The 15,926-nt window shown below is 39.7% G+C and overlaps 1 protein-coding gene across 2 annotated transcripts in view; it reads right to left on the reverse strand.

The window, feature by feature from the left end:
- Positions 1–888: 888 nt before the first annotated feature.
- Positions 889–15,926, reverse strand: part of LOC118216294 — a 32,597-nt gene continuing 17,559 nt past the window's right edge. For both annotated transcript variants that reach the window (XM_035397383.1, XM_035397384.1), the window contains 4 exons: positions 7,436–8,125; positions 5,955–6,605; positions 4,988–5,632; positions 889–3,978 (listed from right to left, as the gene is read on the reverse strand). In XM_035397383.1, the coding sequence (XP_035253274.1) occupies positions 1,958–3,978; positions 4,988–5,632; positions 5,955–6,605; positions 7,436–8,125 (4,007 nt within the window). In that variant the 3' untranslated portion in view covers positions 889–1,957. The remainder of the gene's footprint in view (positions 3,979–4,987; positions 5,633–5,954; positions 6,606–7,435; positions 8,126–15,926) is intronic.

The raw sequence follows: 15,926 nt of genomic DNA on the forward strand, positions 1-15,926 counted from the left end.
TTGAAAGGTCAAAATATAACCAAAAAATCTGTGGACACTAAACATGGGGTTTGGAAACAAAGGAAAAGGAGAACGATCATCTCCTGGGTAATGCAGCTCGTGCTTTTGCATTACAGACGATAAATGCTTTACTATCCAAGCTCCTGCCCCCTGGCTGATCTATCCTTCCTTTGCTGTGAAATATGAAAAATGCAATTCAATTGCACCTCTCCAAAAGCATGCTAAGCAATTGCAATAATTACCACAGAAACATATGCCTGGTTTTCAAAACTCCCACAACTACTAGACAAGTCATTCTTCTCTCAAAAACTCTTTTTCTCCTAGGGAACTTACTCGGAGGTCACACCCATTAACCCATTTTGGACAGGGAGTGCTTGAGTGTTCTAAACTTTGGCAACACTTCCTCAAAATAAAAAAGAGAGCGAGAGAAAGAGAGAGAGAGAGAGAGTGCATGTGTATTTGTGTGTCTGTTTGTGTTAGAGCCCTATTCATCACAGTCTCCCAATTTGCAACAGCCAATGATTTGTGTAGCCTTTTCCCATCTCTGTGGCTAGATGCTGCTTCTCACTCCTGAGACCAGGCAGACTGACTGCAGACTCGTGAATGACCAGAGTGGTCACTATTGAGCAACATGTTGAGAGGGATGTGAGGGAACTAAACAAACTAACACATAGAAACAAATCATACGCGCAGATGTATGAAGGTTGCTACACCATGGTCTACAGTGTATTGCAATGCACAGACAATGAATGTAACCTAGCGTGCACACACACACACACACACACACACATACACATACACAGAAAAACGTTCCCTTGGAACATAATCAGACTATTGGGCAGTTCACATTTTGTTGAATGGCAAATAACACATTCACATTTTTATCCATTTAATATTTTTATTCAAAGCACATGCTCAAACCAACTATACTTAAAGGCAAAATTGCTTAAATGTCTGCATTTTTTATTGGTCCATGCAGAGGTGAATTTCATAAGCGACAATGCACTTTATAAATGTCACATTTATACAATTTTAAGATTATGAAATGACCAAGCAATAAAGCTATATTTTGTTTGTTTTGTTGGTTTTTTGAACCCTCACGGCAAAAACAGCGAACAACAGGCTACACGGTAGAAGCGGGACTTTGGGGCTCACATCTGCAGGGCATCCCCTCATACTGGACATTTCTGGCACTGCGACTGATCTCAAACAAAACTGACACAGAGCCCTCTGTACACATAATACCAACACACTGCCTAGGAGAAGCCCATCCACATCCAGTGTCCTGGGGCTGTTCATTAGAAGCATTAATCTGGGCACCCTCGCTGTGACTGGTAGTGAAGGAGTGACTGGCAGTAACGGTTGGATTGGCATAAATTAATAGATTTTTTTTGTTTTATCTTGTATTTCTGACTGATTTTTTTTTTTGCAAACAGCTTTTACATCTTTAACAATAGGGTTCCATGGGGGCTGCTGGGTGGCTTATGCTGTTAAAACACTGAACTGGTGCATGGCAGGGTCCCACAGTCTGGTGGCCGCAATTTGCACCTATTGAGACACACGTGTAAAGTGTCTTTCACATGTATACAGTGTCTTTTACATTACCTTACAATCACTTAGCAGAATCGCTCATCTTCCTCTGACTCATGTCTGCCTGAGTCTGACTTGCGAACTGTGGTATAAGAAGCGGTGGCTGACATCACATGCTTCAGAGAAGAGCACGTTTGTCTGTGTTCTCCCAAAATGATGGCTGAGGTTATGATAACCCCTGCTGTTTGGACATGATTGGCAAATTGGGAAGAGGGAGAAAGAGCATTAATTAAAAAATGTCCTGAAATTCATGTTTTTAAAAGCTGGCTTTGTGTCCGAATGGGGCACTCCACATCAAGATCTTAATCTGCACTGGAGTAATGGTATGTTCCAATGCCTAACACAGGAAAGCATGCCTGTTGCAGCATTACAGTATTACACAGTTTCTACTTTTTTTTTTCAACTCATTCAGCTGCTTAGTTACTTCTTTAAATTGCTTCTCCAACTGCCCGATGTGATCTTCCAGGGAATTCACTTGTGTTTCAGGTTCTTTAGGTTGGTTGGCACGCTGGGGCTGATGGTCATCTTTTGGTTCGGTTAGCTTCTCAAGTAGCTCTCTTAGTTTTTTTATCTCCTTTCCAAGTAGGTCCTTTTGGATGATTAGTCTCATTTCAAACTTTGTATTTGATTCTGAAAGCTGCTGTTTAAATGAATTAAATTGTTCTGCTTGTTTTCTTGCATCTGCTTCATATTTCCCCTTCATTTTTTTAAAAATTTTTTCATGGTACTCCTCCATTTCTTTACGTTCACTTTCTTCTCTTTCTCTCCTGGCCACATCTTCCATCTTTCTCTTCCGGCACTCTACTTCTCGTTCCCTCTCAAATTCCTTCTGTAGTCTTGCCAGCATTTCTCTCTCCTCCTCTCTTCTCTGCTCATCCTCTTGATCTCTTCTCTCTCTGTCCTGTTTTCTTTCCTTGTCCCATTCCTCTTCTTGTTTTTTCAACTGCCTTTTCTGTTCTTCAAGATTCCTCTCCATCAGTTCCTCTTTATCTCTCCTTTCCTTTTCTCTCCTTTGTCTTTCTTTTTTCCTTTCTTTCTCAAACTCATCCCTCATTATCTTTTGTTTCTCATCCCACTCTTTTCTCTCTTGCTCTTCTTTCTGTCTCCTTCTCTTCTCTTCTTCCTCTTTCTTTATCTGTTCCATTTTTCTTTCCTGTTCCCATTCCTCAGCTCTTTTCTTCATGTCTTCTTGTATCTCTTTTTTCTCCTTTTCTGTGTCTTTCATTTTCTGTTTCCACTCCCTTCTTTCTCTCCACTCACGGTTTTTCCTCTCCTGCTCCTCTCTATCTCTCTTTTTCTTTTCTTCTGCTTGCTTGTCCTCAAATTCTTTCCTTTCTCTGCTTTGTTTTTCTATCATCTCTTGTCTCTGTTTCTCCTCTCTTTTTACCCTATTTTTTTCCTCATCTTCCCTATGTTTCAACTCCTTTTTCATTCTAGATTTCTCTTTCTCTATCTTAGCCATTTTCCCCTTCCACTCTAATTCTTGTTTTTCCTTTTTCTTTTTCTCTTCCTCATCTCTTCTTTCTTTTTCCTTTGGCTCTCTTTTTTTCCACTCTTTGCATTCTTTCTTTAAATGTTCTTCTTTGTCTTTCAGCTCTTTTTCCCAACGTTTTCTTTCATTCTCTTCTTGAAGTCTTTGCTCTTCCATCCTGCTCTGCATCTCTTTAATCTCCCCTTCATGTTTTGACATCAGCACATCTTTCTCTCTCTGCATCTCTTCCTCCTTCTCTCTCAGTATTCTTTCACACTCTTTCTTTATGGTCATTTCTGCCTCCTGGAACATCGCATTGGTGTAGCAGCCACCTCCGTTCTTCCTCACCATCATGTCTATCTTACCCAGCAGCTCAGGCACTTGGGTGCAATTGCTCTTGTCTTTATTATTGAAGACATGAAACCTGTTTCCACAGTCTTGAATCTGATTCTGGAGTGTAATGTTGCTCCTCTGAATGTAACTATCAATGGATTCATTAAGATCATCCCCTCTTGTGAAAATGACTATGGTGAACATTTCAGCATTTTTACCAAAGGTACTCTTAATGAGCTGCAATGTTTCCATCTCCTCCTTTGTGAATCTTCCAATCTGTAGAACTATGAGGAACACATGAGGTCCTGGGGCTAAAAAGGAGATGCATTTGGCCATTTCCTGCTGGACCTCCTCATTAGTAACTTCTGTGTCAAAGAGACCTGGTGTGTCAACTACAGCAACACGCCTGCCTGCTACTTCTCCTACTTCTTTCTTACAGCGGGTTGTCACTGATGTTGAACTGGGCTCAGACAGGAACTCCTCCCTCTGCAGTATGGTGTTTCCTGTGGCACTTTTCCCACTTCCTGTCTTCCCCACGAGCACTATCCTCACACAGTCCGAGTTCTGATCTTTACACTCAGCACCTGCAAAATGAAGAAACACAGTATAACTCAGAGAAATTTCAGACAGTTAAGAGCACCACAAATATATCCTGCACTATCCTATGACAATTATGCAGACAATTTCATAATATATAATTACCAGGTTCAAGAATGTCTGTATTAAGGATGCATACAAATAAATACTAAGTTCATTATGAGTGTGTAAGCAGTACATTTAACAAACATGACAAACTGCAGGTGGAAACCACCTACTAAGACGAGTGTTGCTAAATTGGTTTGTTGGTGACATAAAGTCGTTTCCGTGACCCTCACATCTTACACTTAACAATAAGTGAATAATTTCCATCAAAGAATGCTTGATGTTCAGTGGAACTCACTCCAGCAGTTGAGGTGCACAATCACAGTATCAGATGAGTGCATATTGCACACTACTGACCCAGACAGACTGCAGAACCTCAATCAGGCAGCAGAGGTGCTCTTACTCATAAAGACTGCAATAACACTGTTGAATGTGTCCCTCACTTCCTGGGTGATGCTAAAACAAACTGTGATTTCCTGCCAGGCTGCATGTCAGAGTCAGGACAGGAATTCTCTGGCATGGATAGAATTCACTGGCATAGCTGGAATTCACTGGCATGTTAGAATTCACTGGCATGGTTAGAATTCACTGCTATGGATAGAAGCCAGTAGATTAATGGCAAGTAAGAAGGACTGAATGGCCTGACTGGTCTGTTTTCAAGAGTTATTACATTCTTAGGTTCTTAATTTTCTGGGTACAGTATAAAGCTATGCTTTAACAGGACAAATCTCAGTAAAATATGGAAATACTTATTTCCATAAGATAAGTGAAAGCAAATTGAAAAGTGTTATTCATGAATCATATGAATTTACATGGAAAATAGTTATCAGCTGCATTTTTTTCATCCCATACCAATTCTGTCCACTGGTTGAATATGCATTTTGTGTCAGTGTTGCATAATTAGTACTATGTTAATATGACCAAACAAATAAGGAACCCCTCAAAATTTACCCAGTGATTTGTGCTTGATAGTTTCTTCTAATTCTCTGATTTTCCTGTCCTTCTTCTCCAGCTGTGCCTCCCAATACATATCCATGGAAAAGCAACTTTCTGTTGCTCTATTAATCTCCTCTATAGCATTCAGAAGCTCTGGAACTATTGGGTCATTCACAATGTCTTGGTCGTTGAAAACGCAGAACCTGTTGCCACACATCTCTAGAAGCTCCTGAGTATCTTTATTCTGCTGCAGAAAGTCACGAACAGGTTGAGCATCTGGATATTCATGGGTAAAAAGGACCATCATGTAATCAGTCACTCTTGAGCCAAATATCTCCTGAAACCCTGTTATTTCTGCTTTGTCTTCATTAGTGAGGGGAACAGCTGGTATGACCAGGAGGAAGGCATGAACTCCAGGGCCACAGAGAGAGGTAAAGAGGCGAGACACAGTGGATGCAGAGAGCTGTGATTCACACAGAGTTGGCATTTCCACCACGGTAACCAGGCGACCACACACTTCTCCCTCTCTCCTCTCACACACTGAAGAGGGGCTGGGATCCACACTGGACCCCCTCTGTCTCAGGATGGCATTTCCTGCAGAAGTCTTCCCAGCTACACTGCTCCCAAACAACATCAAGTTCAATCTGTCAGCCACAGCCACTGGAATAAAGAGGAAGAGTCTGTCATCTTCTGACTTCTCACTGTTTTACTGGATTTTTATTGAACCACTTGCCTAGAATGCATTTCAGTATATCCTCAGTTTTCATAAAGACACAGGCATAATTCCCCAGCTGAGTTTCTGTCAATTTTTAGCTGTTTTTGTAGTAAATGGCAATAGTGAAATGAAGGTTAATGTGAAATGACCATTGCTTTGACCCATGAGTTGACAGTTTTTCAATAGCCAGTGATACATTTTCAATGTTTTCTTTAATAATTCAGAGAGCATTTTCTGTAGCCTTATTTTGGCAGTCTCTTTTCTTACCTTCCATTCGCTGTTGTTCTCTAGTCCGTGCCTGTGGTTTCTGCTTCCTCTCCATCTTCTGTTCAGTCCCCATCAGTGAGCCCTCTATCGCTCCTAGCGCAGCTGATTCTGGCTCCTTGAATATCTCACAGCTGAGAAAACCTCCTCCATTCTCCTCCACCATCTTCTCTATTTTCTTCATTAATTCAGTAACCTGGGTGCAATTAGTCTCATTGGTGTTCACTGCGTGACACCTTCCACTGCACTTCCCAATAACTTTGTCAACGGGATTACCAATGCTACGTGATCTTTTACTCCCCTGTATGAGCAGTACCACTGAATACGTAAAGGCCTCGTCACTGAAAGAGCACAGGATTCTCTTTAGTCTTTTGTTATCAAACCTGCCATTCTCCAGCACCAGCAGAAATGCATGAGGACCTGGGGCAGACAGGGTAACACACCTCTCTATCTGATAGAATAATTTCCTGTCAGGGAGCTCAGGGTCCAGTAAGTCTGGAGTGTTGATCAGAGCCACAGGCCTCCCATTCACCAGACCTTGTGCCCTCTCACACTGATCTTTTACTGAAAGAACCTTTCTGTCCAGGATGATATTTCCCACTTTACTCTTTACTTCTCCAGGCCTCCCCAGCAGCACAATCCTCAGCTCAGACACTGCAAAGTAGAACACCAGGGTTACTGTGAGAGAAAGCATGTTAACCCAGTATATGTTAACTACAGAAGGTTTTATCCACATGAAACTATTCCTCTGTCAATTAAGGATGCCTGCTAGTTGAGTTTAAGTTCAATTTTGCTCTGAAATCATGTGCAAGGATTTCATTCTCCAAGTTGTTACCATGGCACCTTATATAACATTAGGCCCCATTACCAGCATCAGTGACCATACTTTCCTCAATTCCACCTACAGTGACAGCTATTGAAATGAGTCTTCCTCATTTCATAGAATAATAGTTCCATTAATAACTTGAAAGCTGTTTCAGTAAGTGGTATACATATAATGTGACCTTTGCCAGCTGTAGACAATTTTTCTCAATAAATCATCCAAAGCAATTTGTCATTGTCACCTCAATGTATGGTACTATGGAAGAAGTCTGACTGTTCTCTGCACAGACCCCTGTGTATGCCATGTAGCTCAGCTAACTTTACTCACTCATTGGGGGTTCTTCAATACTCTTTCCAGCCTATCCCAGCATGCACTGGACGAGAGACAGGAACAAATCCTAGACAGGCTGCCAATCCATTTTAGGACACACGCATCATTCACTCACACACTTATACCTACAGGCAACTTATAACCTCCAATTAGCCCAACTTTCATGTCTTTGGACTGTGGGAGGAAGCAGAAGTACCCGGAGGAAACCCACGCAGACAGAGGAAGAACATGCAAACTTCACACAGAAAGATCCTGGCTGGGATCGACCGAATATTAAATAAATCAAATTGTTTTTTAGGTTTTACCGGAATTGTTTATTACATATACTCACAGGAAATGTCCAATTTTTCTTCCTGGGTTTTCTCGTCTTCTCTCTTGCTATTTGCTCTCTCCATATCTTGCTCACTTCCTGTCACTGGTGTTGATGTTGTACCTGATTCTGCCTCCTTATATGTCTCACAGATGAGGTATCTTCCATCATTCTCCATTACTACAGTCTTAATTCTTTCCATAAATGTAGTAATCTGAGCATGATCCATCTTGTCTATATTGTTGAACCTGTGATACCTTCCGCAGCATTCTTTGATAAACAACTCAATGGGATCCCTTTGTTCATCAATACAATCATCTGCTTTTTTGCTTTCATGGGTGATCAGTACCATTGTGTAGTTAAAGGCCTGATCACCCAAAGTGGTCAGAATCTTCCTCATTCTGTCTCTGTCCTTCTGAGTAAATCCCTCAGGCTGCAGCACCAGCAGAAGCACATGGGGCCCAGGGTCAGACAGACAGACACACGACTCAATCTGCTTGTCTATTTCAAGCTGAGAGATCTGGGGATGCAGTAAGTCAGGAGTGTGGATCACAGACACGTGTGTCCCATCCAACAGTCCTCCGGCTCTCACACACTGCTGTTTTATTAAACAGGGCTCCGTTTCAAAAACCTCTGTCCCCAGGATGATATTTCCCACTTTACTCTTCAGTTCCCCAGATCTCCCCAGCAGCACAATCCTCAGCTCAGACACTGCAAAGCAGGACACCATTTTTGCTATAAGACAAGGTGAAAGCATTGTATTTTCATTTAAATGTAAACTTATTAGAACTTTGTATACATTTTTGCTGGTTCATAATTTTGAAATTTTGAGCATCAAACATTTCATTTCCTGCATTCTGGTGAATTTTTATGCACCAATCTGTGCCTTTTCTGCATCAATTTATGGTGGAAATAAAAGTCCTCTGCTTCTTTCATGTTTTTATTGGGGGGGGGGGGGGGGGGGGGGGGACAAATGCACGTTTTCTAAATATTGAGGGGGACATAACCCCTGCGTCCCCCCTAAAATCGATGCCTATGGATTTAAAAATCCGCATTCTGGCACTTCACTTCTGGTGAATCAACTTTAAGTGTGGTTCAGAAATTGTTCAGTATCTCTTCTTTTGCATCTCATGATTCTTTTGAATGTCATAATAAGGAATCTTTAAATTGTTAGAATATTTCCTGAACTATTTGAAATATGATTATAAGAATTAAAAGAAATATATACATTTACTCTCTATCAACTATTTTACACCTTGAAAGCCAATTCAGGATGTGATAGAAAAAAAATGTTACTCAAGCGACTTATGTTTTATGGCCAACATGACACAGTGCAGTACAGACCAGTGGTATTAACTTACTGTTTGGACGGTTTCTGTCAGGGCTGTGTCTTCCACATGGACCCTCCTCTCTCTTAACATCCCCTGTTACTAAGTGAGTCATTATTTATTATAACAACAATAACAGAAAAATGGAATACACATAGCATATAAAACTGCAAATATAATATCCTTCAAAATGAGCAAATTATAGGGGATACTGATATTATTTATCAGAATAGGATTAAACTTCCATAACATAAATGTACTTGGTCACCAAAAACAAGTATTTCAGAATATGCACTTACACTCAACACCATTTGATTATTATTATTAATATTATTATTATCTATATTTAATTTAGGTTAATTGTGAATTTAATATTTTCTCCCAAACTGTCTCTGTCTCATACTGTCTAACGTATGAGAATTCATAAATATAAAATTACAGCATCACACAATAAATGAACTATTAAAAATTCTAAAAATTTCCAAGAGAAACTGTAATAGCACGAAAGTTAAAATAAGAATTTAAAATAAGCCCGAAGTCATCGTTTAAACCAGGAACTGTTAAAAATAACAGGCCTAGCCTATAGGCTACTAAATATCCGGAGAGCAAATAATCGTTTTTGAAATATATCTTTTGTTTGATTATGAATGCTTCCTTTACGAATTTCAATATTTTAAATTGTCTGCATTAAATCCTACACCTAACAAAACAAGTACACATTTGTGTAGCTACTCACAGGGATCAGTCGAACATATTGCGGCCATTTTATGGTGTGAGAATGCTGTGGAAATGAAAAGTGAAAGTCAAATATTTCAAGCCGCGTCACCCTCGTACAAAGTAGAATGGGCGTTCATGCAGAACACCGACACAATCTAACTCATTCCGGAAATAACAACATACAGATTTGGCATACAGGTCTGTTTACTGGAAATACATTTAGGAAAGGTGTTAGACTTTGATTCCCGTAGCCCAACACAAGGTAACGAAACATTAAGCAACACAATGCCAGGTGGGTCAGCGCTCGCTTTTAAACCAGCACTTTAATTTACTCATTGTCGAGTGAGCGTTGGAGGCCCGAACAGCGACTACCCCTTGCTAAATTTTGGCTCACTCAGTTCTGGGAGAACTCTAGTACCAGATGGCGAATCTTGTGACCGTGTAAAATTAGTGTTATTGTTTGATGGAGTGATGAGGAGGGGAATTGGTACCGAGCCTTTTATTGCATATAAATGATCTCTAAATAATTATTTTTTTAAAATTAATTAAATAAAAATGTGTAAATTAACAGTAAATAATTGAAATAAGAATAATGTTGAATTCATCCAGCTAATTGTGCTTTATTTTTTAAATAAAAATTAATAATATAAAAAAGCAATAAAATGTTATTTCATATTTTTGTATTTGAATATTATCATATTCAAATATATTCAATGCAGTTTAATAAATGTTAGAGTAAATAAATCATGTACATAAATAAATAATAACTTTTGTGTCTATATACAGTAAATATTATTTTTCATAATGTGGTGTTGTTGATGTAATAAGGTCAAGAGCGTACTTATCTCAGTTATTTATCTTGGAATTGTAAAGAGTTACTTCTCAGGAAGTCAAAGCGATGCATTTGTTGATGCATTTGCATTTGTCTAATGCGATACGATACATTTGTATCAATATTCCAAAGGAACAACCTGATAGTTCTATACGTGCCGAAAGCATGTCTTAAAATCTGATTGGCTGGAGTAGACTCAGTGGAAGAAACCTGTGGATTTATTTGCACGCAGCACGCCCTGCTGTGAGGATCCACAATAAATGCAAGCAATTCCACAAGAGCCAGACTGTGCTTAAATGGACATGGCCATTTTCCGGAAGAGATTTGTTTGTTAGTGCAACAATGTTGGTTTTATAATGGTTTTATCTGTGAACCCGCTACATTTATTTGTGGATCAGCTCCATTTATATGTGAATCAGCTACATTTACTTGTGAATCAGTTAGGATACATCTGTTTATGAATTTTATTTGTAAGTTATGAAAAATATTTGTTCTCATTTTTTTCCCTACGTCAGACTGGTTGTCTGCTAGCAGCTGTCATTTGCTTTGCAAGCTAGGTTTGACTTGAAGCGATCTTAAGGTTGAAGTTACATCAAATTCGTCTTTATTAATTTATTGGAAATAGTTTAACGCGCATGACAACTGGCATGCCTTCTATGTAAAATCATTTACCGATAATTGTTACTCGTTTGACATCCGGAAGTTTTATCAGGGACACAATGCGTTTGGGAACGTTTTTATTTTAAAGGAGGTGGAAATGAGAGGAAGTGATAAATAGAAGTAGCTACTTCTTTCTTATTAAAAATTTAATTTTCCAAAACGATGCATAGTTTCTCATATTCAATTTTACGCATTACATAACAGCACACGGTACAACAGAACAAAAAAATGCAAGGAGGGACGTAGCCTGCAATTACTACAATACACCTTAATCTTAAAAAAGGGTCCCTGCTTCTCTTGATGTATGAAGTTATTTAGCCAAGTATGCAATAGCTGTTTGTCCGCGGTTTGTCATAGACAATGAGAGAAATACAAAGTTCGTCTTTTCTCCATAAATTACTATTTTGTAGTATTTCATTTATTAAGTTAACAAAGGGATTTATGTCAGTTCACATTTGAGATGTATGTAGAAAAAAAGTATGGCTTCATATCTTATTATAATAGAGGAACACAAACCATATTTCACCTCAATTTAAAATCTATAAGTGCCTTGAACCGATTTGCCACAAGGCGTTTTTGTTTGCCTATGCGCAGAATATCAAAACAACTATTGCTCTTTCTATGCAGATCGAATGCTAATGCTACTGTGGTTCTGAGCTGGTATTTCTTCATCTGCTCATTCTGAATTTTTTTTTTACTGCTCCAAGACCTGAGTGACATCTGGTGATGTGAGGAAATTTCTATCTGAGAGGCAATTGTGCATTATGGTGAAGTGGTCATCTCCAAGGCTTGTGCCCTAGACCTTAGAGCTATTATCAAGAAATATTGATTTTCCTCTACTAAATATCATCCTGGGGAGAGAGAGGCTCTTGAAACTTGCGAGGGTAGAACATTTCACAGATTGGATTGCAGCCCTACTAGAGTTAATATCAGCTAGAGCAAGAGCTGTGGTGTGTCAGAGTTTGCTTGAAGCGAATGTGCATGTGCTTAGGGTTAATGCCCTTGCCAGAGTTAAGAAAGGATGGCAGAGCTAACCACATTTAACTTCTGTAGCGCCCCCTTTTTAACACAAGCCTGGGAATAACATACCCAAAATAAAGCAGTTGCTAATCATGAACCCCCTTTGACTACAGGCATAATCCTAATCCTAGAAAGGTAACAATTGGGAGTTTATTTTCCAAGAGTCAGAATTACTCTGAATATTACTGAAACAATGTAACAGAAGCTCAAGCACAGTGGAATATTTTTTTCTCACCTAAAAGTTTTTTTCTCTCTCTTTTTGAGTGAATACTCAAAATGCTTGTGGCTGTCCCTGCTGGACTTAGAAACACAATGGATCCACATCCACAACACTGGACAAATCCTTGATGACAATACCACCAAAAATGAACATTCAGCACCGTTTTTTTCAAAGCTATGTCTAGGCCGGTTTCCATAAAGGCCATTTGGGGACACCAAGAGGACACTTGATAACCAAAAGAAATTATGGATCTTTAGAGGTATAACATTCTGTATATTACATTCTATATGCTCGTGGAGAAAGTATCCTTAGAAGTAGTGTAGTGAGCTGTGGGGTGGTGGCGTTGGACTAAACCGCCACCCACAGCATCGCTGCCAACATGAACGTGTGTTTTCACTCTGAGAAAAGTCTTAAATATTGGCTATCGCCCCCCATGTGTATTGCATTATTCCACTGTGAGAAACGTATTGAATATTGGGTTAACCCTTGAGTGTGTAATTTTAAAGTGTGGGCTTATATAATAATTGAACAGCACTCTTTGAGTATTGGATTTTAGCACCTAATGTGTGTCATTTGCTGTGATCGAGCCAGCCTCCTGCCACATGGCCCCAAAATGCCTTACCTCCTCTTTCTAAATTGCCTCCAATGAATTTTGTTCTCTAATAAAGATATTGGTATTTTTTCTATATCAGTTGTTGTGTGGGTATGTTCATGTCCTGTGACTCTGGAGCAAACTGGTTAAATGTAGTGGCAGCTACTAGTAGAACTAATCTGCTTCATTCAATATTTGGAGTCTACCCTTTTGAGTGGTTTCCCTCTCACCCCCCCCCCCCCCCCCCCCACTCCACTTTCCCTCCTTGCTGACAGCAACCTCTGGCAGCAGCAGGTCAAGAAGATTGCAGAAAACAAATACGAATTTACTAATCCATGATTGAGGTCCATTGATTTAAGTTTTTGTAAAATACCCCACCCCACATCAACAATTTGTGAAAATATACTAAATTCTCAATATTCTCAAAATATTGCACTTGTCTTTGTTATACACAGTGCTGGACATTAAATGCGGGTGCTGGCTGTTAAAACTGCAGGATTCAGAAAATTAAACATATTTTACTTAATCCTCACTTCGCTTACACTGCCTATGTCTTGCTATAAAGTACACTGTAAACACAGAGATTTTTCCATTTTGCTGTACTGTAGGGGAATGGATACCACAGTATGTATATGACAATTTGATTATTATATATTAACTGTTGTACTTTTGCATTATATGCATCTATTCCAGCCCCAAAGATGTGGCAAAATAGTCTCCTGTCAAAAGAGAAGGTGTGAAGTATGTGATAAAAACCAAACCACAGGTGGACTCACCCCAGCTGCAGGAAGCTGTCCACAGGCCCACAACTCCTTTGGTCCTTTTCCTCTGTGCCTGTAATATTCCAGTTTATTTTTCTGTTTTAATGCAGTACATTTAGATTTTTGAAAGGGCAAAATATAACCAAGAAAATCTGTGGACACTAAACATGGGGTTTGGAAACAAAGGAAAAGGAGAACGGTCATCTCCTCAGTTATGCAGCTCCTGCCTTTGCATTGCAGGCGATCATAAATGCTTTACTATCCAAGCTCCTGCCTCCTGGATGATCTATCCTTCCTTTTTCTGTGAAATATGAAAAATGCAATTCAATTGCACCTCTCCAAAAGCATGCTAAGCAATTGCAATAATTACCACAGAAACATATGCCTGGTTTTCAAAACTCCCACAACTATTAGACAAGTCGTTCTTCCCTCAAAAACTCTTGTTCTCCTAGAGAACTTCCTCTGAGGTCACACCCATTAACCCATTTTGGACAGGGAGTGTAACTTAGGCAACACTTCCTCAAAATAAAAGAGAGAGAGAGAAAGAGAGAGAGAGAGAGAGAGAGCATGTGTGTTTGTGTGTCTGTGTTAGAGCCCTGTTAATCACAGTCTCCCAATTCGTAATAGTCAATGATTTGTGTAGTCTTTTCCCATCTCTGTGGCTAGATGCTGCTTCTCACTCCTGAGACCAGGCAGACTGACTGCAGACTTGTGAATGACCATAGTGGTCACTATTGAGCAACAAGTTGAGAGGGATGTGAGGGACCTAAACAAACGAACACATAGAAACAAATCATACACGCAGATCCAACAAAGGTTGCTACACCATGGTCTACAGTGTATTGCAATGCACAGACAATGAATGTAACCTAGCGCGCACACACACACATACACAGAAAAACGTTCCCTTGGAACGTAATCAGACTCTCGGGCAGTTCACATTTTGTTGAATTACAAATAACACATTCACATTTTTATCCATTTAATATTTTTATTCAAAGCACATGCTTAATCCAACTATACTTAAAGGCAAAATTGCTTAAATGTCTGCATTTTTTTTATTGGTCCAGGCAGAGGTTAATTTCATAAGCGACAATGCTTTATAAATGTCACATTTATACAATTTTAAGATTATAAAATGACCAAGCAATAAAGCTATATTTTGTTTGTTTTGTTAGTGTTTTGAACCCTCACAGCAAAAACAGCGAACAACAGGCTACACAATAGAAGCAGGATTTTGGGGCTCACATCTGCGGGGCATCCCCTCAAACTGGACATTTCTGGCACTGTGACTGATCTCAAACAAAACTGACACAGAGCCCTCTGTACACATAATACCAACACACTGCCTAGGAGAAGCCCATCCACATCCAGTGTCCTGGGGCTGTTCAGAAGAAGCATTAATCTGGGCACCCTCGCTGTGACTGGTAGTGAAAGAGTGACGGGCAGTAATGGTTGGATTGGCATAAATGAATAGATTTTTTAAAATCTTGTATTTCTGACTGATTTTTTTTTTGCAAACAGCATTTACATCTTTAACAATAGGGTTCCATGGGGGCTGCTGGGTGGCTTATGTTGTTAAAACACTGAACTGGTGCATGGCAGGGTCCCACAGCCTGGTGGCCGCAATTTGCACGTATTGAGACACGTGTAAAGTGTCTTTCACATGTGTACAGTGTCTTTTACATTACCTTACAATCACTTAGCAGAATCACTCATCTTCCTCTGACTCATGTCTGCGTGAGTCTGACTTGCGAACTGTGGTATAAGAAGCGGTAGCTGACATCACATGTTTCAGAGAAGAGCACGTTTGTCTGTGTTCTCCCAAAATGATGGCTGAGGTTATGATAACCCCTGCTGTGTGGACATGATTGGCAAATTGGGAAGAGGGAGAAAGAGCATTAATTAAAAAATGTCCTGAAATTCATGTTTTTAAAAGCTGGCTTTGTGTCCGAATGGGGCACTCCACGTCAAGATCTTAATCTGCACTGGAGTAATGGTATGTCCCAGTGCCTATCACAGGAAAGCATGCCTGTTGCAGCATTACAGTATTACACAGTTTCTACTTTTTTTTCTCAACTCTGTCAGCCGATTAGTTACTTCTTGACATTTCTTCTCCAACTGCTCGATTTCAACTTTCAGGGAATTCACTTGTTTTTTATTTTCGTCAGCTGTGTCGGCACACTGTTGCTGATGGTCATCTTTTGGTTCGGTTAGCTTGTTATCAGCTGTGTCAACACACTGGTGCTGATGGTCATCTTTTGGTTCGGTTAGCTTGTTATCAGCTGTGTCGGCACACTGGTGCTGATGGTCATCTTTTGGTTTGGTTAGCTTGTTATCAGCTGTGTCTGCACACTGGTGCTGATGGTCATATTTTGGTTC

This window comes from Anguilla anguilla, chromosome 17 (genome assembly GCF_013347855.1).
Source record: "Anguilla anguilla isolate fAngAng1 chromosome 17, fAngAng1.pri, whole genome shotgun sequence".
In the NCBI taxonomy this organism is placed as follows: Eukaryota; Metazoa; Chordata; class Actinopteri; order Anguilliformes; family Anguillidae; genus Anguilla; species Anguilla anguilla.